Raw genomic sequence first — 25,279 nt, forward strand, 5'->3', positions numbered from 1 at the left:
CGTATTACATCCCACCCCCTTTGTGTATGTGCTGCCGAAGCGAGCACACATCCCACCCCCTTTGGACGCATAGCCATGCAGGCTGCGACTGGCCACGGCCAGGCTCCTCTCTAGCCCAGTTGGGCCACTCAGTTTCCCTGAGGACAGTAGCCTTTTTTAAAAAAGTCTACATTTTTATTTATTTCAGAGAGGAAGGGGGAGGGAGAGAGAGACTGAAACAGGGGTCCTCAAACTTTTTAAAGTGGGGGCCAGATCACGGTCCCTCAGAGAGCTGGAGGGCCGGACTATATGAACTACTAATTCCTACTGTAACACCTCGGCTGCGCTCACTGCCCAAAAAACCTGGCGGGCCGGATCAGACTCCTCTGCGGGCCGCATGTGGCCCGCGGGCCATAGTTTGAAGATCCCTGGTCACTGAAACATCAACAATGAGAATCACACCCCACATGGAGACTCCAGCTTGCAACCCGAGCATGTGCCATGACCAGAAATCGAACTGTGACCTCCCGGTTCATGGTTCGATGCTCAACCACTGAGCCACACCGAAAGGGCTAACTTTTTTTTTTTTTTTTAAGCAGGCCCTAAGCTAAGCACTTTGCAGGCATGATCTCAATGAATCATGACGAGCCTATACAGTGGGTATCAGTATTGTTCCCATTTTGCAGAGGAGGAAAGTGAGGGCCAGAGAGGCTCAGGAACGGACTTACAGTCACACAGGCAAGAGGTGGTGGTGCTGAGGTCCACATCTAGGCTGTGTCTGCGAGAGCCTCCCTCCGCTCCAGCTTCTCCACCACGGCAGGCTGCTCCTCCACTGCCAGGAACCACAGACGACCGTGGACTTGGGCAGTGGAGGGGCAGGGAGGGGGACTTGCAGCAGCGACCACCCCAGGCCAGGGCAACTGGGAGGTTCCCCTGCATTAGGCCCTCCACCCCGGCTGCTCTCTGCAGCTCCTCGTTGCCATCCTTCCTCATGAGCTGCCAGCGGTTCCCAAGTGGGGAGGAGAGGGAGTGGTGGCCAGGCGAGCGTCCAGATGGCCCTGCCGGTGAGCGTGGGTTGCCTCTGGTCTTTATGTAGGACTCACTCCGCTTCCCAGATTGCCTTCGACACAGCCGTTTAAACACTTGTTTTGTGTTTATGATACAGAGGAAGAAATTAAAAGGCCCCCAGGGGAAAAACAGGAAGGAAAAAAGCAGGAGTGGTACTAGGGGCCTGTCAGGCAAAAGGGGGAGAGAAACCAGGTCTGGGACTGGTTTCAAGATGACGGTGAGCAGGTGGCTTCCCCGGGCTTGGGCGGTGAGATCCAGGATTCCGTGAGGGGGCGAGTCCTTCTGGCGACAAAGCAGGGCGAGCACACTGCTGGTGATCGAGGGCCTGCTGCGTGCAGAGGCTTTATGTTCTCTCTCTCAGCCTCCCAACATCCCGCTTCACAGACGGGGAGACTGAGGCTTGCAAAGGCTCCACGACGTGGCCAAGGTCAGATTGCTGGAAGTTTTCCCCACTAGAATGGCTGGAGCGCATACCTTCTGGTTTGCAGCCCAGAATTGCTTCGACCATGACATCCTTCATTCACCATTCACTCACTCATGCTTCCCTTCCCTTTTAAAATGTACTCCTTTATGTGCTCTTGAGTTTTCTTGCTGTTCCTTGAACACACCAAGCACACGCCTGCCTCAGAGCATCTGCACCCGCTGTTCCCACACACAGATATCCCCCTAGTTTGTCCCTTGCCTCATTCTGTGGGAGAACAGGAGCTCTGCCTTGCTCATTCTTTTACCTGGCCCATGCCATTTTTCTTCCTTGCACTAATCACTACTTGATCTTTCATTATTTACTAAAGGCCTGGTGCATGAAATTCGTGCACAGGGGAGGGTGTCCTTCAGCCCAGTCTGCCCCCTCTCCAATCTGGGACATTCCTCTCAGAATCCGGGATTGCTGGCTCCCAATTGCTCACCTGCCTGCCTTCCTGATTACCCCTAACCGCTTCTGCCTGCCAGCCTGATCACCCCCTAACCACTCCCCTGCCAGCCTGATTGATGCCTAACTGCTTCCCTGCCAGCCTGATTGCCCCTAATTGCCCTCCCCTGCAGGTCTGGTCATCCCCAACTTCCCTCCTCTGCCAGCCTAGTAACCCCTAACTGCCCTCCCCTGCAGGCTTGATTGCCCCCAACTGCCCTCCCTGCTGTCTTGGTTGCCCACAACTGCCCTCCCCTGCTGGCCTGATCCCTCCCAATTGCCCTCCCCTGCTGGCCATCTTGTGGCAGCCATCTTGTGTCCACATGGGGGCAGCCATCTTGTGTGTTGGAGTGACGGACAATTTGCATATTACTCTTTTATTAGAGAGGATAATAATAAAGGCATAATATGGTAATTAGACCACACAGCTGGACATCCGGGACGTCCTTCCCGAGGTCCTTCAGGACAAAGCTGTGGTGGCTGTGAGGGCCGAGGGCAGGCAGGCACAGTGGTCAGCAGCAGCGGCGGCAGAGGGGTGATGGGGGCAATGCCTTCCCCTGATAGGCCTGGTTGACTCCTGCAGAGGGAGACCAGACTGTGGCTTAGGCCTGTTCCCAGTGGGACATCCCCTGAGGGCTCCTGGACTATGAGAGGGGGCAGGCCGGGCTGAGGGATCCCCCCAACCCCCCACTGCAGTGCATGGATTTTTGTGCACCGGGCCTCTAGTATGATATATTTGCTATAGTTATTATATCTTATTCAATAACTATCGACAGCTCCCTTTCTCCTCTGTAACATGGGCTTCTGGAGAGCAGGACATGTGTCTGTGTGGCTCTCCATTCTGCCCCCAGCAGCTAGATGGCTGCCACACGTAAAAGGTGCTGAAACAGGTTTCTGCTCACTGAATGGAGGAGCCAGACCCTACTCCGATGCCAAGGACACAGGCAGGATGAAGACTGTCGCCTGCTCTTAGGGAGCTCATGACAGACCGGCAAAGTGAGTGACCCGAGGGGGCTCCCAAGTACGATGCTTCTCTTAGCCTCGTGGCAGGGCGAGCTGGAGGACCCTTCCGTCTCCATTCTCCTCTTTTTCCTTAATAACAGAACCCCAAATAAAGCTGGACATGAGGCCTCTCATTCCGACAAAGGCCACTTTTCCCAGCTCCCCTTGCAGTCGGTGTGGCTCTGTGATTCACTTGGGGCCAATTTCCAGGAAGTATCCTTAGAGAAAGGGGGTGTGCCCGCCTTCCCCCCTTTTCCCATGAATTAGATCGTGATGTGGCACCATCTTGGGCCGGGAGGACGAGGCCCTTCCCCAGGGATGTCTGACCCTTAGCCCCAGAATTAATTTAGCTGAGCAAAAAATAAACTCTCTTGCTTAATCTGCTTTTATTTTGGGGTTTCCGTGGCTCACAGTTGAATAATCCTAACCCTAACGGCTACAGCCTTGTATGGAATGAGGAGGAAGTTCTAGGAGACTTCACACACACTGAGATCCTCCCCGTCCCCCGCCAAAGGGCAGACGCTGTGGCTGGGATGTGTCCTGATCGAGGCTGTGGGATGGGATGGGACCTGTGAGCCTCGTGGGTGAAGTGGCTTTGGCGGCATTCATTTGATCCCCACTCATTCATTGACCTTTTCATCATTTATTCAGGCATCCGCCCATTTGTGTGTGAAGTTCATTCGCTCCTGCATCCCTCCACTGGGACATTCCACGGGGCAGGTACCCATAGGGCTGGGGTTCGAGTTCAAGCCGGGCAGGGGAACGGCTTGCCATGGAAGCTCCTCCGGAGACAAGGAGCCGGGCAGGCGGCCCGCTCCCCAGGCCTCGGCCCTGCTGGAGCGTGTCTGACACTGAGACTTGCTCACATGCTGGGTTACAGGAGCATGAGGTTCCTGGTTCCCAGAGTCCCCTCCTACTCCTGGGGCTGGGCAGGGGTCTCCCCTACTCTCCCCCCCCCCCCCGTCCCTTTCCCCCCACACCAGAGCAAGATGAAAGACTTTTGAAGCACACGGCACATTCCCTGTGCTATGAAAGGTGGCTGGTTAGCAAGAGGATGCTTCCTGTGTCTTGCAGCCTCTGAAAAATCCGTAAGGCGTAAAACCTCTGCTTAAGACACCATGCTAAGAATATTCTAGGAGCGGGTCAGAAAAGCATAGGCCTTGCACATTTGCTCTACAGCTGAGCCGGGATCCCAGGGAAGATGGGGTTAGAAAGACCACAGAGGCAGAAGGGACAGCAGACGCTCCTCTGAGGCGTCCTGGGGAGGAAAGGAAGAGGGGTTCGGGGGACACACGGCATGTCTGCTGCCGGCTCAGAACGAGCTGGTGTTCTTCCTGGGGCTGGATGGGGCTGTGCGTCCCTGTGGTCAACACCGAGGCTTCCAAGACAGAAACAAAGCAAATGGATCTATTTCCGCGTCTCCTGTTACATAACAGCCTGTCTCCACACGCGGGGGCTTAAAATAACAGCCGCTTTACGATTTCTTGTGCTTCTATGGCGGGTCAGGCAGGGCTCCCATTTCACGTGGTCCTGGCCGAACACACACACACACACACACACACACACACACACACACATGAGCTCCATTCAGTGGGAGCCTGGAAGGTCCTGATGGGCAGGGCAGCTGCCCCCCATGTGGCCTTTCTCCCCCCTGTTCCCTCCCCCGCCAGCAGCCTGGACCCCGAGACAGCGAAAGCAGGAGCTCCCGCGCCTCCCGAAGCCCAGGTTACTCCTGCCTCGTTCTGCAGGTCAAAGCCAGTCGCACAGCAGACTCCAGTGGGGAGCAAACAAATGCCACCTTAAAACAAAAACAAAAACAAAAACAAAAACAAAAACAAAAACAAAAAAAAAATACTTAAAAAATACATTTTATTGATTTTTTACAGAGAGGAAGGGAAGGGATAGAAAGCTAGAAACACCGATCAGCTGCCTCCTGCACGTCCCCCCCTCCCACCAGGGGATGTGCCCGCAACCAAGGTACACACCCTTGACCGGAATCGAACCAGGGACCTTTCATCCACTGAGCCAAAGGGGTTTCAGCCAAATGCCACCTCTTGACGGGAGGAATCGTGGGTGGCTGTACTGCAGACAAACTTGTGCAAGACGTTGCTAACGATCCTGGAACCCAGACGGCAGATGCGAGTGATTTACTCAAATCTGACTTATGCACAATGTTACAGAAGGATGCTTGTGCAAAGCGGGGCTCGCCACTCACGGGCACAGGCTGAGGCTGGGGCTGGGGTTCCGCACGGCTGGCTCGCCTCCCTCCCCCTGCCCCGTGTTCCTCTTTCTTCCAACATCCCATCAGCGGGAGACCACTGCAAGGAAAGAGAACTCCACCAAGGCCGCAGTCATTAGCACCGGGAACATTGGGCTCTATTTCTGGCAGATCCGCGGTGGTTGGCAAACCTCTACCCCCTGCTTCCCGGCTCGGCACTTTGAGGTAATGAGCCCACTGTATTTTGAGGCATTAGCAGAAGCGCCAGGTGCTGGCCAGGAGAGGAAATAGACTCCCCGTGCTCAGGGAGGAGCAGCCTGCCCCTGGGGCTGGGGACTCAGCTCCGGGCAGCTCACATGTGCTTACTGTATGTCAGGTGCTGCTAGGCACGGCTGGCCCCTGCTTTGCTCTTGCGATTCATCTTGCACTATCCCCTCCCTTCCCCCTCCCTGCTTTCCAGTCAATACGGGTGTGTTTCCAGACTGGGCCACTCTCTCCCGTCCAGGCCTTTGCATGTCCTGTTCCCTCTGCTTGAATCCCTCTTTCTCTGGTTAACGCTAATGCATTCCCCACATCTCGAGCTCTTTGCCTTTCCTGCTAGATTGTTGGCTCCCAGCCTGGTGTTCTCTACATGTCTGTCCAACCACTGAGTGATGGAAGGAATGAATGAGCCTCTGAGACAGCCCATTTAACAGATGAGGCAACTGAGGCCCAGAGGGAACTCGCTTGTCCAAGGCCAAGATAAGGTGAGGGGCAGAGCCAGGATTTAAATCCAAGATCGTTTGGTAGTCAGACTTGTGCCCTTTCTGCCACTCCTGGCTCGTGAGGCTAAACAGTGGCGGACAAAGGTAATGGGGGAAAAGGGGGTGCTGGTGGCCTAAGCGAGGTCAGCGCCTCTCCGTCCATTGCTCACAGGGAGCAATGCCACAGAGATGGAGGTGGAACCTGGGCCAGGCCCCCGAATCTCGGTGTTTGGCTGGGCCTGGGAGTCTGGCTTCCCTCAGTCTCTCTTGCATGGAGGATTCACAGGCACTTCTCTGTAAAAAGAGGTGCCAGGCCCGTGGCTCAGCTGGCTGTCAGAATCCAGAGGGCTGGGGAAAGGCCCAGGGTCTTTGGCGACCTCTGGCTAAACCAGGGCAGATTCCAGGTCAGAATCAGGAGGCGTTAACCCCAGAGGGGCCCGCAGAATGCTGCTGCATCGTAGCCACATCCTTATCGCGGAGAGAGGCCTGGCCTCAGAGAGAGACCCAGACAGACTTGTGAGGGTCCCACCTCCACCAGTTAGGGCTGGAGTGGCCCAGGGACGTCTCCTCCAGGAACCTCAGTCTCCTGGTCTGGAAGATGGAGGTGATAAGACACTCCTCATGGAGCTGGTGAGAACATTGAATTGTGTGTCATGCGAGAGCAGGGCCTGCCTCGCCAGCCTGAGCCAGTCTCAGGCTGATAAATTTAGCCCAAAAGGCCCATTGCCCTTCCGTCGCCATTGTCCTTCCACTCCGGTTGTTTCTTCTCTGGCCACACCCTCAGCTCGGCCCAGCCTGACAGAGCGATCACACCTTCCTGGTCATCCCTGCTCCTTGCACAACGGGACTGTGGTACGTGCTTCGAGGACCAGGCGAGGCGGGTAAGGGCTGCCTGGGTGGCTGTGCAGGGTACTGACTACCCAAAGGCACGCGGCGAAGGACAGTCTGCGTGTGCTTACCCCGCTCCCCCAAGCTGTGAGCCCCCGAGAGGAGCTCTCCCCTCCTGGAGGAGGCCCCTTTCTCATCTGCATAAGAGCCACGTATGGGCTAGAAGGCACCCAGGTCACCTGCAGTGGGATTCGTCCACTTTATTATTATTATTATTTAATAGAAATGCTTCTTTTTTTAAAAAAATATTTTTATTGATTTTTTACAGAGAGGAAGAAAGAGGGATAGAGAGTTAGAAACATCGATGAGAGAGAGTCTATCAGCTGCCTCCTGCACACCCCCTACTGGGGATGTGCCCACAACCAAGGTACATGCCCTTGACCGGAATCGAACCTGGGACCTTTCAGTCCGCAGGCTGATGCTCTATCCACTAAGCTAAACCAGTTTTGGCGGATTCGTCCACTTTAGAAATGTGGAATCAGGGGAGGCCTCAGAGAGCATCTGACCCAAAATCCTTGGTGCAAAGAAGAGGAAAGTGACCGCTATTCATTCATGGAACTTTTCCTGAACAGCAGCTGTGCGATAAGGGCCATCTCCAGGCTCTGCGGAAGGCAGGCGGGGTCAGATGCAGGAAGGGCACAGGCTGTGGCTGGTTCAACTGTGTTCCCGCTGACCTTTGGCCTGGGGGCACCCCTCTGTCCTTATTACTCCACCTCCCGGGGACGTTGTTGTTATTACTCCACCTCCAGGGATGTTGGCAAGGGCCTGTGGTGGAGGGCACGGTGCCAGTCTACTCCAGTTTGCTGTTCTCTGCACGGACTGGCACCAGATCCTAGACCCTTGATCCAGCTGGACGTGTGCAGCTGCTGACCCACTGACCCCCGCTGCAGGCTCGAGGCTGATTCGTTGTGAGGAGAGGTGTGGCCACTATGCTCTGAAGCCCGGGCCTGCCGAGGCTGGAAACCCCGGAGAGGCCGTGCAGCCCGGGACGGGGCATTTGGCGGGGAAGACACAGTGCAGGGAGCCGGGACCGGGCTCTGGCTCTGGCCTGCCATTATTAACACGTGGTCAAGCCATGGACCATCTCTTTGTCTACAAAATGGGAAGGCTGGGCCGCATGGCCTCTAAGATTTTGCCAATTCTTTAAAAAAAATGTATTTTATTGATTTTTTTTTTTTTACAGAGAGGAAGAGAGAGGGATAGAGAGTTAGAAACATCGATGAGAGAGGAACATCGATCAGCTGCCTCCTGTACACCCCCTATTGGGTATATGCCTGCAACCAAGGTACATGCCCTTGACCAGAATCGAACCCGGGACCTTTCAGTCCGCAGGCCGACGCTCTATCCACCGAGCCAAACCGGTTTGGGTTGATTTTGCCAACTCTTACCTCTGGTCAGCAGTTCTCCAACTCTGGCCCGTGCTAGAATTGCTGGGAGGGGTGGTGAAAACCCAGGTGGCGGGGCCCCACCCCAGAGCTTCCAATTCGGGGGCCTGGGGTCAGACCTGTATCTCTACCCAGGCTTAGATGACGCGGCTGCTACTGGCTCAGGAACCACACTCGCTGCACATTAGGATGACTTGGGGAGCATTAAACAGCGTGGAAATCAATCAGATTAGGCCCCGAGCAGTAAAATCGGTAGCTCGGAGCGGGAGCCTGGGCTTTGTAATTATTTAATATCTGCCCCCCGTGAGTTTTACCTTCTGCCAGGAGCAGGAACCGCTCGCTGTTCCAGAAAAGCGGCTGGGGATGTGACAGGTCATCGATTGGGCAAACACCGTATGTCCCTCTGGGGAAACGTCTCTCAGATCCTCGCTCAGCCTCTCACTGGCTGCCAGGCTCTGGACGGCCTCCCCGAGACTCAGTTTCCCCTTCTGGAAGTGACGTTGTCAGGACCGAATGAAACTCTGCCTCTCTGTCCTGCCCCTCCCTTCCCTCCTCTTGTCTCCAAGGAGAGCTTGTGCAATTCTCCTGCCCCGAGGCTGAGCGGCTGAGGAGAATTTAAAAAGCATTTATTAGAAAATCACAATGTGTGGATGCTGCCCCTAGTGATGTAGGAATACAAGGCTGAATCAGGCAGGTCCCCGCTCCAAGGAGCTCACATGCTAATGGGGGCGGCAGGCATGTGTCCCGAACATGAGGCTGGATGGAGTACAGGCCACACAGGAAGTAACCATGATGAAGGCTGCAGGTGAGGTACTTTAAGTAAAGTTTATTTTTTATTTTTTTTAAAGAAGGGTATTATTTTTTAAAAAATATTTCTTGATTGATTTTTTTACAGAGAGGAAGGGAGAGAGATAGAGAGCTAGAAACGTCGATGAGAGAGAAACATCGACCAGCTGCCTCTTGCACACCCCCTACCGGGGATATGCCCGCAACCAACGTACATGCCCTTGACCGGAATCGAACCTGGGACCTTTCAGCCCGCAGGCCGACGCTCTATCCACTGAGCCAAACCTGCTTCGGCTAAGTAAAGTTTAATCCTCCCAACAACCCGGGAGACAGCTACTATTACAACATCCTCTTTCCAGGTGAAGAAACTGAAGCCGTCCCCAGTGACCCAGGGTTTGATGCCAAGGGAGCTCAGAGGAGGATGCAGCTCACAGTGCTGTGGGTAGAGGTGTGGGCACCACGCTTTGGAGGGTGTGTATAAGCTCAATGGGTACAGAGAGGAAAGGTATCCCAGCCAGAGGGAGCTGCACCCAAAGGCCTGGAGAAGGGAACCCCAGCTTCGTTAGGGACCCGGGAGGGGTTGGATCTGGCTGAAGTTCAGGCTGATGGTGGGGCACGGGGAGAATAAGATCCTGGTTGGAGGCCTTTTATACTGAGTGAAGGAGTTTGAATGTTCCATCTTTTTTTTTTTTTTTTTTTTTTTAACATATTGCATATGCTCAATAAATGTTAGCTATTTATTTTATTTATTTATTTATTATTTTTTTAAAATATATTTTTTATTGATTTTGTACAGAGAGGAAGGGAGAGAGATAGAGAGCTAGAAACATCGATGAGAGAGAGTTATCGATCAGCTGCCTCTTGCACACCCCCTACCGGGGATATGCCCGCAACCAAGGTACATGCCCTTGACCAGAATCAAACCCGGGACCTCTCAGTCCCCAAGCCGATGCTCTATCCATTGAGCCAAACCGGTTTCGGCTGGATGTTCCATCTTAAGCAATGGGAGCCATAGAAAATTCTTGAGCAGGAGGTGGCATTTTTAGAAAAACAATTCAAGTGGGCATGGGCTATGGGAAAGGGAGCCCAGTGAGGAAGGAGTGGTTATGACCACTGGCCCATGAGAGGCGGTGAGGCAAATGGGGGGAGGATAGGAAAAGGGGGCACGCATGGGAGGTACACAGTTGCCACTCACGGTTCTTTGGGCATTGATCTCCTATGGGGACCTGTTTATTGACTGAGCCATTCTTCAGTTATGGGGAGGGGAAGGGGATGGGAGAGGGGCAGGTGGTTCTCCCAGGGCCCCACAGCTCCACATGCCTCAACCCTCCGTGCTCCTCCATGGTTGGTGGAGCATGACCCACTAAGGGTGAAGAACCCCGCGGAGCCAGGTGACGGCTCCTGGGTGGGCTCCGATCCAGCCACCGGCCACATTCCCAGGGTGGGGGTGGGGGTGCGGGGACTGGCCCAGCGGCCTGAGCCGCCTGACCTCAGCCTTCCAGGTGACATGTGCCACCCTGCCCGCCTCCCACTGCCAAGTTCACGGCCAGCTCCAGGTTCGCAACCTCTTTGCGTCAAGCTGAGCGCAAACCCTCCTGGGCTGGAGCCAGTTCCTAGAAGCAAACTCTGGATGTGGAAAGAGCACGGGGGCTGGGATCCTGCCACCGACTGGCTGAGTGACCTTGGGGACAGCCATCCCTTAGCCCCTTAGATGTCACGGCTCCTGTTAGGGGATTAAACACAAGCAGGGCAAGAGCTGTGCCTCCCGACTCCTCCTTCCCCCTCCACTTCCCCCTCCACCTGCCCCATTGTCTCTGGTCAACATCCCTGGAGAATCTCAAGACGGCACAGAGCAAGCCACTAATCAAAGTCCAAGGCCATGGTAGTACTTTAGCACATCGTACCCATTTTATAGATGACACAGCCGAGGCCCAGGAATTTCCATGACTGGCCCAGGGCCGGTTATTTGAGAGGTTCCCGAGGCAGCTCTCATTTCCTGGAGCTGGTCCTTCGGTTCGGTGACCCCAGAGCCCCACCATTTATCCAGAGGTGGGAGGGTAAATCTGTTGGTGGGAGGAGGACGGGCACACATCCTGCAGTTCCAGGGCCTGGCAGTGAGGAGCAATTCCTTGGGTGACGCGAAGCAGGGTTTGAGAGGCACAGGAGGATGTCTCTTCCCTGCATCTCAGAGAGCGCGTTCTCCTTTCAGCCTCCAGACAGCAGGCTGGCGGATGTCTGCCTCGGATGCTAATGGGCCGTTCGCACCTCTCCAAACCTGGCCAATCTCCCCTCTTCACAGAGGACTCATCTCAGGCTCTGCCAGAACCCGTTTCCAAGTAGGATTTAATAACCTCGGCCTGTTTTCATTGTGTTTATTTTTACTCTTTGCCTTCTATTTATGGCAATGGATACCGGCTTCACGTGTAAGGCCTTGATAGAACGATTTCTCTAAAAAAACGTGTTTAAGAAGGAAGGCCTGGGTCTTGGATTTAAAAGCAGTATTAATAATGGTGTCTAGCAGAAACCGGTTTCGCTCAGTGGATACAGCGTCAGACTGCGGACTGAAAGGTCCCGGGTTCGATTCCGGTCAAGGGCATGTACCTTGGTTGCGGGCACATCCCCGGTAGGGGGTGTGCAGGAAGCAGCTGATAGATGTTTCTGGCTCTCTATCCCTCTCCCTTCCTCTCTGTAAAGAAATCAATAAAATATATTTTAAACAAATAATAATGGAGTCCAGATTTAGCACCATGTCTGCCCTGGTCTCCAAGATGGGCGACCGGAGATGAGAGACCCAAGGGCACCCGGTACTTCCTACTTCCCGGCAGGACTCTCTCCACAGTGCTCCTCTCCCAGACGCGCACGCTGCGCAGACCTCCACTCATTCATTCATTGCGCTGGCTAAGGTGAGCCCGCGGCCCCTGCCCGCGGCACGTGCGCGGCCCATGTGGCATCTCATGGAGGCCCGCGGGCCCCCAAGACCTCGGGATGCGGCAGCTCAGGGCACGTAGCTGGGGCACCTGGGTCTCCGCGATGGAGGAGGGCGAGGCAGCCCTGGCTTGGGTCCTACCCAGCGCTAGCACCTGCGGACCTCGGCCGCCCGGCCGCGGGACCTGAGGCCGAGGCCGTGTGCGTGTGAGCACGAGCGCCGACGTCAGCCTCCGAGGCCCGTGCCGCCTCCCGGCCCCGGCGCGCGCCCCCGGCCGCCCCCCCAGCGGCTCGGGCCCCACGCGCCCGGGCACGCGGAGCGCCAGGCAGCGGCGTCCCGGCGGCCGGGGGCGGGGCGGGGAGGAGGGGGCGGGGCCGGGCAGCGGGACCCGCCGCCCATTGGTCGAGCGCAGCGCCGGGGGCGGGGCGTCTGCCGAAGGCGGGGAGCCGGCTCCTGGAGGCGGAGGCCGGCGCGGGCTGCGGGACCGGCGGCTCCGAGCTGCGGAGCGAGCGGGTGGGCGGCGGGTCGGCAGAGGGACTCGCACGCGGACTGCAAAGGGCGCCCCGACCTGTGCTGGCGGCTGCCGCTGGGACCGCCCTCCGGAGCCTGGTCTCCGACTCCTTTCCCGAGGCACCGTTGACCTTGCTCGGCGGGGCGTTCGCCTCTGGGAGAGGGACGGAGGGAGGAGCCGGGCCCCCGCAGATAGAAAGTTCGCCGGCACCGGGGGCCAGCGGAGGTGAAGTGGGAGGAGCCGGCTCAGTCGGACTCGGAGCTGCGAAGCCTTGGGGCGGCGTTCAAGGCTCCCTCCCACACGCGCGCGGAGCTCGGAGCGCGGCGCCTTGCTCCTCTCCAGCCGCCGGCATCGCCTCGCCCCGCAGGGTTGCAGAGAGGAGCCGTGGACAGAGCTGCCGAGCTGGGGCCGAGGAGGAGCCCCCGGCCGAGCTGAGCAGCACCCCAGCCCGAGCGACCCCCGTCGGGGTGGGCGCAGAAGGTAGCACCGGCGGCCGGGACCAGTGCGCCCATCCATCCACGCACGCACTCCGGGCCACCTCCAAAGGACCCTCTGGGAGTCCCTAGGGGTTCTCTCTAAAACCCCCTCCTCCCACGAATCTCCCCATCCGCTCTCCCCCTCAGCCCGGAGCCCCCGGCGGGGACCCCGGGATCCGACGTCTCCGCGCCTCCGGGCACCTGGCTCAGCAGGAGTCCCCCGGGTCGGGGCAGGGCAGGGCCGGCGGCGGCGAGCCGGAGCCCGCCCAGCGCCCGGGCCCCGCCGAGCCTTCGGAGCCCATCCATGGGGCACCGGCTGCCCGTGCCCAGTCGCCCGGCTGCGCCCAGCCCGGCGGCCCGAGCGGCGCCGAGGAGGAGCCAGTGACCGAGGAGCCGCAGACCCCGGGAGACTCGGCGGCCGGGGAGGCAGGCTGCTCCCCGCGTCCGGACAGCCCTCCGAGCGGAACCCGAGGCCCGAACCGCCCTCCGCAGGTAGGAGAGAGACTCCCGCCGGCAGAAGAGGGGAGCTGGGGAAGGGGGGAAGCCGGGCAGAAAGGTTTGCGGGTTGTGTGTGTGTGTGTGGGGGAGGCCAGGTGGAGCCTGGCATGGTGAGCCCCATAGAACGACGGACTGTGCCCGGTCCATCGGCAACTTGGCACATCTGGAGAGAATGAAGTTAGCTGAGCACCTGCTTTGTGCCAGGCCGGGTGCGAGGCCCCCTATTTGTGCCTGGTAAGAAAAACTTATCGAACTTCTACGCTTACCCATTGGTGCTAGAAGCTTCCATGGAAGAGCCCGTTTAAATAGGAGGAAACCGGTTCTCAGGGTTCAGGAAGGGGTACTTACGTTCCCCATGCTCCCCCTCTTTCCCAAGCCAGCTGTTGCCTGCACACCTGGAAGGAGGGTGGGGCTGGGATGTGGTCCTTCTGAGGCGCCCTCCTCTCCAGCCCCGAGGAGGACCCCCTCTGAGGAGGGAGGATGAGGAGCACCTTCCTTGCACAGAGCTCCTGAGCTTTCTTAGGGTTGGTGCAAGGAGTGAGTTTCCTGAGTGACTCCCCTGCCAGGGTGGGTGTCCTGTACGCAGCTGGCCAGGGGGAGACCCCAAGCACCTCGGCGGGGCTCCCTCGGACCTCTCCTCTTTGCCCCCAGCCCTGGGAGGAGGAGGAGGAGGAGGAGGAAGGATATTGTCCAGGACCTCCTGGGAGGCAGGAGGCAGGAGGCCGGGCTGGGGAGGGCAGCCAGCTCAGGAGCCGGTGATTCAGGTTTCCCCTGGCATCAGGGGAGACAAGATGGGGGTGGGGTGGGGGTGCCCCCCAAAACCTCTGCCTGCTCTCCAGTCCCACCCCAGTGGCTGCTCCAAAAGCCCCTTGACCACGCAGGAATGCCACAAAGCGAGGAACCCGTTTGCCGTGTGCCAGGAGCTCGGGACAGGCCCTTTGCCCAAGGTCGCTGAGCTGGTGCATGGCAGAGCTGGTTTGCTGGCCGGTGCTGCCTGCCTGCCTGCTTTCCTCCATCCTGAGCCGCCGAGGGTGGTGAGGTCGGCTTTGCAAAACCCCCAGGACCCATCTCAGCATGGGCACGGCTGGCAAATCCGGGTGTCCAGAGATGCCGAGCCTTGCCCTAGAGGAGGGAGGAGGCTCGAGGTGTGTGGGAGGAGGGGGGGCAGGGCAGTGATGGAGCTCTGGGTGCTCATGGGGAGGAGGCCACGGCCGCACTCTCGTCCTGTGGTCCTTGTCACCTGACCTCCGTCTTCCAGGCAGGCCCTGGGGGAGGGGCTCCAGGGAGAAGGCGCGAGCTCACCCATGCGTGTGCTGGGAGCTGGAGCAGGGTTTGCTGGGGAGCCGGGGCAGGGTGCCTGCGCCCAGCTCCTGGAGGGAGAGGGAAGGAGACTGGAATAGGCCTCGGGGGTCATTTCCCCTGCCAGACCCCAGCAAGGCTCCCCCGAGTCACTGCCTATTGTGAGAGGCTGCAGTCGGGTCTGGGTGGGTCTGGGGGTGGGTCTTCATGGCGGCCAGAGCCCAGGCTTTGGCACCAGCGGCCTGACGTTAATCCCGGCCCAGCCAGCCTCTGCGAACCGGAAACCAGTCGATGGTGGTCCCCTCTTCGCGGGGCTGTGGTGAAGTCATTGGAATAAGGTACCCCAAGTACCCAGTGGCTGGGGTGACTCTTCCCCTGGAGGACCCCATCCCACCTCTGCTTTGGCCTTTCTGCCTGCCAGGTGCCCTTAGAATGGCCCTGGAGCGCGGGGTCTGCAAGTCACAGAACTGCATTCGGGGCCTCACGCTGCTGCGATCTGGCCCCTTGAACCACCAGGTGGACTGTCAGTTCGAAAAGCGTTGAACTCTGACCCCTGTCTCCTCCCCACTGTGTGGGTGTCAGCCTGGCTGTGGGTAGAGGGGAGCAGGCAGTGCAGCAGAAAAGCTGAGCCCACAGCACTGCCCGCAGCTCCTCCTCTGGGGGAGGAGCAGGGGGGGATGGAGGCGGGAGGCGGAGCCCACAGAGGTGCTGTCACCTGGCATCCAGGTGTCTGTGAGCCTCACGCAGCCCCACGTGGTTGAGGCCACGTGAAGGCCCACAACTCTTCTCTCAAAGAAAGCCCCAGATTTCCCCTCTCCTTGTTTGCCTCTCCCTGCCTCCCTGCCTCCTTCCTCTGACTCCCTCCTCTCTCTCAGATTCCCTGCCTCCTCTTTCTCTCTCCTCTCTCGGAACCCCTGCCTCCTCTCTCTGACTTACTGTCTCCTCTCTCTCCTGCCTCCTCTCTCTGACTCCCTGCCTCTTCTCTCTGGGCCTTGGCCCATCCAGTCACTGATATCAGCATGTCCGTAAGAGGAGCCCTAGGGGTAGAGGCTGGGTCGGTGGTGATGGAGACAAATACGTTCCTGGGGGCTGCTGGCCGCCTTCCCTCTCGGTCTAGACAGAGGTGACCCCCAGCAGCCCAGCTCCCTGCACAGGGACTTGGGGAGCGGCATGCCTGGTGTGGGACCTCTTTCCCCCATCTCTGCTGGAGGCCCAGGCTGGCTCCCAGCCCCGAAGGAGACCGAGAAGGGTCCACTGCTGTGGATCCTGTATCCCCGGCTCCCCACTGCCCACTTGTGGCTGAGACCCTCCTTGCCACAGCCCCCGGGCCAGCCAGGCAGGGTGGGGGTGGAGGGAGAAGGCCCAGAGGCAGAGCCATTTGCTTCATTCATTCCTTCATGGCTCACTTATTGAGCACCAGCTGAGTACACGGCACTGGAATCCTATGGGATACATTGAAAGATGGCTTCAGACATGAGTAGGGTGGGGGACCTGGGGGTCTTAGCTTGGCTCCCTTATTAACTCGGGGGCCAGTCACGTAGCTTTTAAGCACTGGGCCCTTATTTGTGAAATGAGGACGATAACAGGTGCTTCAGAGGGAGGTGGTGAGGAGACTCCATAGCACTGAGAAGACTGCCTGCAGTCCGTTCCTTCTCTGCTGGTGGCAGGCTGGCTGTGCAACCAGGAGTGTGTTACTAAGCTCCCCTGTGTTTCAGTGCCCTCCTCCCTACGACGGGATACCTCACCCTGCCCTCCGGGATTACTGAGGGGTGAAGGGGGTTAGGACGTGTTCTCATCACTTGGGACATTCTGGAATTTATTAACTGTAAAATACATGCCAGCTGTTATTCGTCTACACTCAGCACAGTGCCTGGCACACGGCAGGGGCTTGCTTAGGGTGATGGTTATCCTGGCTCCAGGCCGGGGGCCGGCGGTGTGCTGAGCAGCCTCGCTGGGCACATCTCTTTGCAAGTCATTCATTGACATCACCGTGGTCCCTTGGAATCAGCCACAGAAATTGACAAGCGCTAGCAATTAGAGCTTTCTAAAAAGGTATTTTTGGAGAGCCGGTTTACTGCTCAGCGGCTGTCCGTCGGCTGGGTGGGCAGGATGGATGCCTGGATCCCCTGAACGGGACGTGTGCCAGGAGACCTGTACACAGGATCTGTCTCCACCTGGGGTCTCGGCCTCACGGCAGACAGAGCAGTGAGATGCCAGGGAGAGCCTTCGAGTGTACCACATGAGCGAGGCACTCCAGGCCACTGACCTGGGGCATCCGGGGGTGGGGCCGGCTGGAGCCAGCACGTCCACCCCTTTGTGACTCCTCGGAGCTCCCGTCTCCCCCGCCTGCACCTCCCTGTGTGGCGGCCTGGGGGTCAGTATTTCAGGAGCCTGTGTCCATTTCTCGTTCCTCTTCTCTAGAGAGGAAGGGATCCCTGCTCGGTGGGTAGGGGTCCGAGCAGCCTTCAGACAGGAGTAGCATTTGAGCCAGACCCTGAAACATACAAGGAAGGGGGTGATCCGGGGGAGGGACTGGCCTGAGCTGGGGAGCCCAGCAGATCTCAGCAGAGCTCGAACCAGCTAGAGTGACGGAGGCTTAGGGGTCCTGGGGGGATTGTCATGGAAGCTGAGATAGGAAAGGAGGGTGTCTGGGCTGTGACTGGCCTTTGCCGGGGCTGATGGAGCTCCCGGAGGTTTGGAGCTCGGATTTATTTCAGCCTCGTCCACAAGGCGGGGGGCTCCCATAGAAAGTTCTGGGTGTGTCGGAACCGTAAACGCTTGGAATTAGAAGGACTTGAGTTGTTCACGGGTCATTTCTCCGACCCATATCGCCTAGTCCAGGTCCCTGGGTGTCCTGAGGGGGGCAGACTCCCAGGGCCCGGGGAGAAAATTCCGGGCAGCCCCACACTCTGGCATGAAGGATGTGGTCTGGACACAGCCTTTCCCATGCCGTGTCCTGGAAGCACAGGCTTCTGGGAGGCCCGAGGCGGGAGGGACGGGTGGCTCGGGGAGAACGGAATCTAACGAGTCAACATCTCAGATCTCGCTCTGCGCCGAGTTCTTGACAATAGCTGTGTGAGCTGAGTCCATTTTATAGATGATAAGAGTGACTCTCAGAAAAGTAGGCGACTCGCCCACGAGCAATAGTGGGTGAGTAATAAAATGAGGGTTTGAGCCAAAACCAGTTTGGCTCAGTGGATAGAGCGTCGGCCTGCAGACTGAAAGGTCCCGGGTTTAATTCTGGTCAAGGGCGTGTACCTTGGTTGCGGGCACATCTCCAGTGGGGGGTGTGCAAGAGGCAGCTGATCAATGATTCTCTCTCATCGATGTTTCTAACTCTCTATTCCTCTCTCTTCCTCTCTGTAAAAATTCAATAAAAAAAATATATATTTTTAAAAAAAATGAGGGTTCGAGCCCTCACAGTCGGTGCTGGAACGAATAAGGGGCCAATGAGTGAGTGAGTGAGTGAGTGAATGAGTGGGTGAGTAAGTGGGAGGGTGAGTAGGTGGGTGAGTAGGTGGGTGGGTGAGTGAGTGGGTGGTGGGTGAAGGAGGAAAGACACGAGGGTATGAAGGAATGACTGTGCAGAACTCCAGAACCGCTTAGAGAGACCCTAGCCCACCATCCCCATGTTGCAGACAGAAAACTGAGACCTGGTCAGGAGCCGGGCCGAGGAGCCCACGGCCTCCAGCGAGGGGCGGCCGGGCTGCCTCCGGGGCCTGCTGACGCCCACTCCCCGCTCTCTGTCGCAGCCCCGAGCCATGATGAAGACCCTGTCCAGCGGGAACTGCACGTTCAGCGTGCCCGCCAAGAACTCGTACCGCATGGTGGTGCTGGGCGCCTCGCGTGTGGGCAAGAGTTCCATCGTCTCCCGCTTCCTCAATGGCCGCTTCGAGGACCAGTACACGCCCACCATCGAGGACTTCCACCGCAAGGTCTACAACATCCGCGGGGACATGTACCAGCTGGACATCCTGGACACGTCCGGCAACCACCCCTTCCCCGCCATGCGCCGGCTCTCCATCCTCACAGGTGGGTGCCCGGGTGGGCGTGGGTGCGCGCGTGTGGGCCTCTGTGCTCACTCATCGTCTGAGATCAAGGCCGCGGCAGGCATTGCTGCTTGTCCGAGCACATGTCGATGCCAAGGCCCCGATTCCATTCTGTGCACCTCTCGACCCATTGCTCATGTCCCCCAGAGCTGCCTTCCTGACCTGGAGCTGACAGACGGGCTGGGGAGGTCCCTCTCCCGGGAACAGGGGCTGCTGCCTTCCCCCTGCGGAAGGTGGCTCCGCAGAGTTGCCGGGTTCACGGCCAGTCTGCTGGGCTCAGGGCTCTTGGCCTCCCATGCCCTTTGCCCCCGCTTAGAGCAGTAAGAACAGGAGCCCGGTGAGGGCCTGCCGGAGGGCAGGCGGGGGCCCTGCCCATGCTGGGGGCTCGGTAGTAATGGCGGTAACGGCGGTGGCGATCGCTAATACTTAGTAAGAGTGGTGCGTCTGGGCCCACAGTCTTAGAGTTCGGCATTTACTTATTTAACCCTCACCGCTAGCCTAGGAGATGGGTATTCGCCTCTGTGTTCCAGGTGGGGAAACCGAGGCCCAGCGAGGTTCAGTGACTCCGGGTGGTAGCACAGCCGATAACTGGAAGTCTGTCTCATGATGGACCATTAAGCCATCCTGAAGCCGCTCAGCCCTGCAGCTGGTGGGAGGAAGAGGGAGATGGTTGGGGATGAAGGGGCAGGTGGAGAAGGGGGTGGGGCCGTCACTCACGTGACGCCAGCAGTTCCGGGGGTAACGAAGGGGGCAGGCCTAGAGACCAGGCTGCCGGGGTCCAAATCCTGGTCCCCCTGCTTCCTGGGTTGGTGCTGGGCATAGACTCCATCTCTTTGTGCCTCGCTTTCCTTTCGGTTGTTGGCATCACGTTAGCACCCATCCCCAAGGCCATTGTGAGAAGGAAAGGAGTTAACACACGAGGAGCAGCGCTGGGTGAGCAGAGAGCAGGTGCTCAGGGACTATCGGTGGGAAGGAAAGCCTTGCTGCGGAGGCACGTCCCAGGCCACGCCCGCCCATTGCTCGGCGGGATGAAGGGAAGGAATGAGCAAGTAACCCCCTCCCCAGTCACCGACAGTAACCCTCCAGTCAGATGCTTCTGCACCGAGAAGCCCACGTCAGGTCATGCCCACCCTCCCCTCCCCCTACCCTCCCTGCTCAGGCCCCCTCTTGGGGTGCCAGACTTGGGGTGAAAGAGTCCATATTTCGGAGAGGCAGTGTGTGAATAGAAAGAGCCCTGGTGGACCTGGGTTCGAGTCCCGGCTCCACCGTTGGGGTGGCGTAGGCATGTGACCGGAGGCCTGAATCGCAGTCTTGCCGGCTGCTCCGGCAGAGCCTTGCCTCTTCCCGGTGAGGCTGAGAGGAACGGAGGAAAGCGCGTGGGGGCACCTCGGGCACACGATGGATACTGCCAGATTGTCAGGCTTCGGGGAGCAGCCGGGGTGCCCACCCATGTAGCCAGGCTGACGTCTGAGGCAGGGAGGAGGGGAGATGCAGAGAGCCACCACAGGCACGTTTTCAAAATCCATCTTGAACGACACAAACAGTGTATATCTACACACACACCCTCCTTTAACCATACAGGCCAGGCCACAAAGCCGCCTCGACTCATGTCCCCTTCCCCAAACCCTGTCCCGCCCGGAGGTGGCCACCCCTCAAAGTGCGTGGACTCTCCCGGCCCTCCCCCACGGACCCGTTAGCATTCCTGTTTGAATCCCCGTGTAACAGAGAGCATTTTCGCCTGCTGCCCTTTCACGTGCACACACCATTCCGAGCACATCTGCCTGCCGCTCGCCGTTCCACTCCCCCGTCCGCGCCTCCTTTTCCAACCTGGTGCTGGTGCACAGACACAGAACCGTCCATTCCGCCGCCACCTCTCCCCCCACCACTGCCGCCCCGGCCGGCTGCCTCTGCGGCCTGGCGCAGCCTTGCATGTGAATGTGTCGAGGCTGCCGAATCCTCAGGGGCCCGGATTAGCCTAATGGGACGGGGTTGGCAGCCCAAGTGGAATCGGCTGCCAGGCTGGCACTGCGTGGCAAGTGCTTTTCTAAACAGCCCACACCGTCATTCATCCCATCCCATCCCATCGCATCCATCCAGCCGGCTTTGTGAGCACCCTGTGTGCCGGGCCTGGGAGGGAGGTGAGGAGGTGAGGGTGAGGAGGCGCCCCTGCTCCGAGCTCACTGTTCAGAGCACACCGTTGCCGGTGCACAGTTCTGAGCGTGCCACGTGCCACCGTGGGGACGGGCGTGTGCTCTGGGTGCAGAGGGATGGGCGGCCGCCACCAGGCCTGGAGCCGCTTCGTTCTCCTCTCCGGAACGCCGCCCCTGAGCCTCAGGTCCCACATCGGGGAAGCAGGGATCTTGACATCTCACCAAAGTGAGGGCGGCTCTGTGAGTGTGAGGCGGCGATCGCTGTGGGAAGATCTGGAAATCGGGATGAAGGCGGCAGCCCTCTCTGCCACCCCTGCCACCTCCACATCGTCCCTGTTTCAGACTCAAGGTCTCCAGTGATGCCGTGAGCCGGACTAGGGATAGGGTGGCCCTTGGCAGCCAGCACTCGCCTCTTCTTTTTTTAAAAATATTTTTTTTATTGATTTTTTACAGAGAGGAAGGGAGAGGATTAGAGAGTTAGAATCATCAATGAGAGGGAAACACTGACCAGCTGCCTTCTGCACCCCCCCCCCCGCCCCCCCTAATAGGGATGTGCCCACAACCAAGGTACAAGCCCTTGACTGTAATCGAACCTGGGACCTTTCAGTCCGCAGGCCGACGCTCTATCCACTGAGCCAAACCGGTTAGGGCCTCGCTTATTCTCCAAGATTTATTCAAGAAGCAGACAACACCTCCTGTGTGCTGGGCACTGGCTAGGTGAGGACAGACTTGGGCCGCCATCCTGGCCTGGCCGCATGGAGCTGTGGGATCTGGGGTGGGTTGCTCGCCCTGTCTGAGCCGCAGTTTGCACACCTGGACCACGAAGGTAGCACACCTCACAGAGGTCTCGTAAGGACCCAGGGGAACGGTGGGCATGGAGTGTGTGGCCCGTGCCTGCTTCCTGAAGGTGTCTGTTCTCATTATCGTTGTGGTACCCAAGACTGCGGGCCGGCGTCACTGCAGTCATCTCCGGGGACCCTCAAGGTCATCCCACAGGGCAGTGCTTCATCCAACGGGGCAGACGGGAAACGAGATCTGGAGAGGTCGCGTGGCCCCCCGAAGGTCACATGGCTGTGAGTGGAGGAGGCAAGATGCACCCCTAGGCCACCCGATGCTGCACCGAGTGCCTGCTGTGCGTGAGGTGCAGCTCCCGGCCTGGGCTGTGCATTGAACCAGTCCCGCAGGACCCCTCCTCCCTTGGACATTGTATTTATGTTATTCTACCACCATCCCCACGAGCGAGCACGTCACTCACCCCTGCAGGGACACGGGGGTGAAGGAACCAGGCTGTGCCCCGGATGGGCCGCGTGGCCTCCTGGGGGCGGGGGGCGGGGGTGGAGTGGGGCCTTTGGGAGCCGCCCGCATGCTCACCGCCTGGGCTCTCGCTCTCTCCCCACAGGGGACGTCTTCATCCTGGTGTTCAGCCTGGACAGCCGGGAGTCCTTCGACGAGGTGAAGCGGCTGCAGAAGCAGATCCTGGAGGTCAAGTCCTGCCTGAAGAACAAGACCAAGGAGGCGGCCGAGCTGCCCATGGTCATCTGCGGCAACAAGAACGACCACGGTGAGCTGTGCCGCCAGGTGCCGGCCACCGAGGCCGAGCTGCTGGTGTCCGGCGACGAGAACTGCGCCTACTTCGAGGTGTCGGCCAAGAAGAACACCAACGTGGACGAGATGTTCTACGTGCTGTTCAGCATGGCCAAGCTGCCGCACGAGATGAGCCCCGCGCTGCACCGCAAGATCTCCGTGCAGTACGGCGACGCCTTCCACCCCCGGCCCTTCTGCATGCGCCGGGTCAAGGACACGGACGCCTACGGCATGGTGTCGCCCTTCGCCCGCCGCCCCAGCGTCAACAGCGACCTCAAGTACATCAAGGCCAAGGTCCTCCGGGAGGGCCAGGCCCGGGAGCGGGACAAATGCACCATCCAGTGAGCGGGAGGGACGGGACGCCCGGGGTGGGGCTCGGGCTGTGCCTGACGGGGGGCGGCCCTGATGCCCGCATCCCCCAAGAGACCCCCCAATTGTTGGCACCAGACTGGAGGACCCCAGCCTTGAACCTCTGAACCTTCTCTTGCCTTCCTGCCTCCTCCCTCTGATTCCACGGATCCCCCCCCCGGGCCCGGTCCCAGCTCCGCCGGGCGGGGACTGATCTCCGCGGAGCAGGGGACAGGCTGGGAGACAGCTGGACTTGATTCAGGGACCCACGTCGAGTCTTCCGGCCCTTGGGTCCTAAGAAAACTGATGCCAGGACCCCTGCCTCCCATGGGGCCTCCTGGGACGGCGACGGGATGAGAACAGCACCCGGAGCAGCTGGGAGAACTCGGCCGTCCTGGCGGGAGACCCAGCCCCGCTCCGCTGGCTGCCAGGAGGGCCCCTGCACGCCCAGTTCTGACACTCCTGCCCTCCGGCTCAGCTGTTTCTACCCCTGCCCCCCACGTGGGCCCCGGCTGCCCCAGACAGGGGCATGTGTGTGTGTGAAGGGGGTGCAGCCACGTCTCTGGGGCCACGTCCACCCCCGGGACCCTGCTTCCCTCCACCTTCCCTCCCAGGCCCCCCCGTCCGCTGGTTTACTGTGTTGTCACAGCTACTCTCCCGTCGTGTGTAGTGTAGGAATGAAACCCTTGTACTGTGAAAGCCTAGTGAAAGCCTCATTGGCCAGGCCGCCGCCCAGTTCATGTCCACTGCCTCCCCCGCGCCCCGATGGGGTTCCGGAGCCCGTCTGCAGCTGGACACCGCCCTCCATCGGAGCTTTACAGTTCACACTCGCTAGGGCCGGGCCGCTTCTGCCCCAGCACCCCTAAAACCCCCCCTCACCCCTCCCCCCACCAGCTAGTTCAGGACAGAGGTCCCTCTAGAACCAGGCTGTCCTTGGTGCTGGGTCCACTGTGTGCTGGAAACAGGGTGAGTGATGCACTTTATGACCCCAAGGCCAGGGCCTTCCCCAGTCCTGGCCGCCTTCCCCTCACCCGCCCGCCTCCGCCCGCCCCTGCTGTCCCACTGCCTTCCGCACACACAGCCGGTGGGAGGCTCAGAGGAGCAGCCTGAGCCGGAGCCGCGCCGGGGAGAAGCCAGTGGAAAGGCTCTGGGTGGGTCGTTTTCTCGTGTCTGGGAGGGGGCAGTCCTGGGTACCAGGCCTACTGGGATTTGAACCTCCAGACCAAATGCTCTCATCATCAGCTCTTACGTGCACTTCGTATTTTAATCTCCTGAAAACATGGATGGTTAGGGCCACAAAGGACCTTAATAACCATCTAGTGACTCTTTCCAAGGCCTCGATTGGGTAAGCAACGTGCCCGAGGACACACAGCAAGTCTATGCGTGGCAGACCCAGGGCTAGGTCTGGGCATCCAGTACACACCCTGATGTGTGTCCTCTCCTCATGCTGCCTCTGAGACTTCCTGTAGGTTCGGTGTGCGTTGTGCCCACATATGCAGTGTACACACAGGTGAACACATACAAGCCCTAGCCTCAGCTCTGCACACCCTCCACCCCCACCCTGGCCCCTGCTGCTCCCTGCAGCGGCCCTGACCTGCATCTGTGCCCCTGCCCATCCCCGCCCCGAACCTCCCGACACCTTGGCCAGGAGAGGAGTGTGGCCTGGTCGCGCCCGGATCTCTGTGCGTTCTCTCCATTAAAGTGGGTTTGTTTCTAAGCTGTGTCCTTGACCATGTGCGCTTCCAAGCGAAGGTGGCCTCTTCCCACCACAGCTGGCCTTTCCCTCCCCGAGTGGGACCTGTAGGGGTCCTCGCTCTGCGTGTCCCTGTCGGTCTTCAAGGTTAATGATGTGGGGGGAGGGGAGGAATAAACTCTAAGCTTGGGGGGGGGGGGCGTGTGTTGAGCGTCTGTCCCTCTAGAGTAGGGGTGTCGAACTCAATCAGAGAAGGGTCCAAAATCTAAAATCCAGCCTAAATCGCGGGCCGAATGGTTTACTGAACAGTCATAAACTGACAATGTCATAAACTGACAGCGGAGTGCAGTGATGACAGCGCGGTGCGGGCCACATTGCAAGGCCTGGCGGGCTGGATTTGGCCCGCGGGCCTTGTGTTTGACACATGTGCTCTAGAGGGGTGGCCCGGTGAGGGGAGAGGCGTCACCATGTTGAATCCCATGTAGCTCCTATCAAGAGCCTCGGTTTTGCCCCAGGGGCATTTGGCAGTGTCTAGGAACTGGGTGGGGGAGGGGTGGCGTGCTCCTGGCCTCTGGTGGGAGGAGGTTAGGGATGCTGCTGAACCCCCCTGTGGCCGGGGCAGGCCTGAGAGAGAGAGTCACCGCTTGGGCGGTCAGCCCTTGCGGGCAGGACACTGCCCAGGTCTGTGTGCCCCCCTGGACAATGAGCGGGGCAGGGGTGGGGTGGCAGGTGGAGGGAGAGGGAGAAGGTCTAACCCTGAGCGAGTCAC

General features: G+C 59.1%; 1 protein-coding gene across 1 annotated transcript; it reads left to right on the forward strand.

Moving 5' to 3' along the window:
- Positions 1–12,362: 12,362 nt before the first annotated feature.
- Positions 12,363–24,534, forward strand: RASD2 (RASD family member 2). Its single transcript, XM_084876758.1, has 3 exons — positions 12,363–13,381; positions 18,439–18,718; positions 22,285–24,534. The coding sequence occupies exons 2-3, from the start codon at positions 18,448–18,450 to the stop codon at positions 22,812–22,814; spliced, it is 801 nt and encodes a 266-aa protein (XP_084732884.1). The 5' UTR covers positions 12,363–13,381; positions 18,439–18,447; the 3' UTR covers positions 22,815–24,534.
- Positions 24,535–25,279: the final 745 nt, after the last annotated feature.

This window comes from Pipistrellus hanaki (assembly GCF_964339955.1).
Source record: "Pipistrellus hanaki genome assembly, chromosome: 3".
NCBI lineage: Eukaryota > Metazoa > Chordata > Mammalia > Chiroptera > Vespertilionidae > Pipistrellus > Pipistrellus hanaki.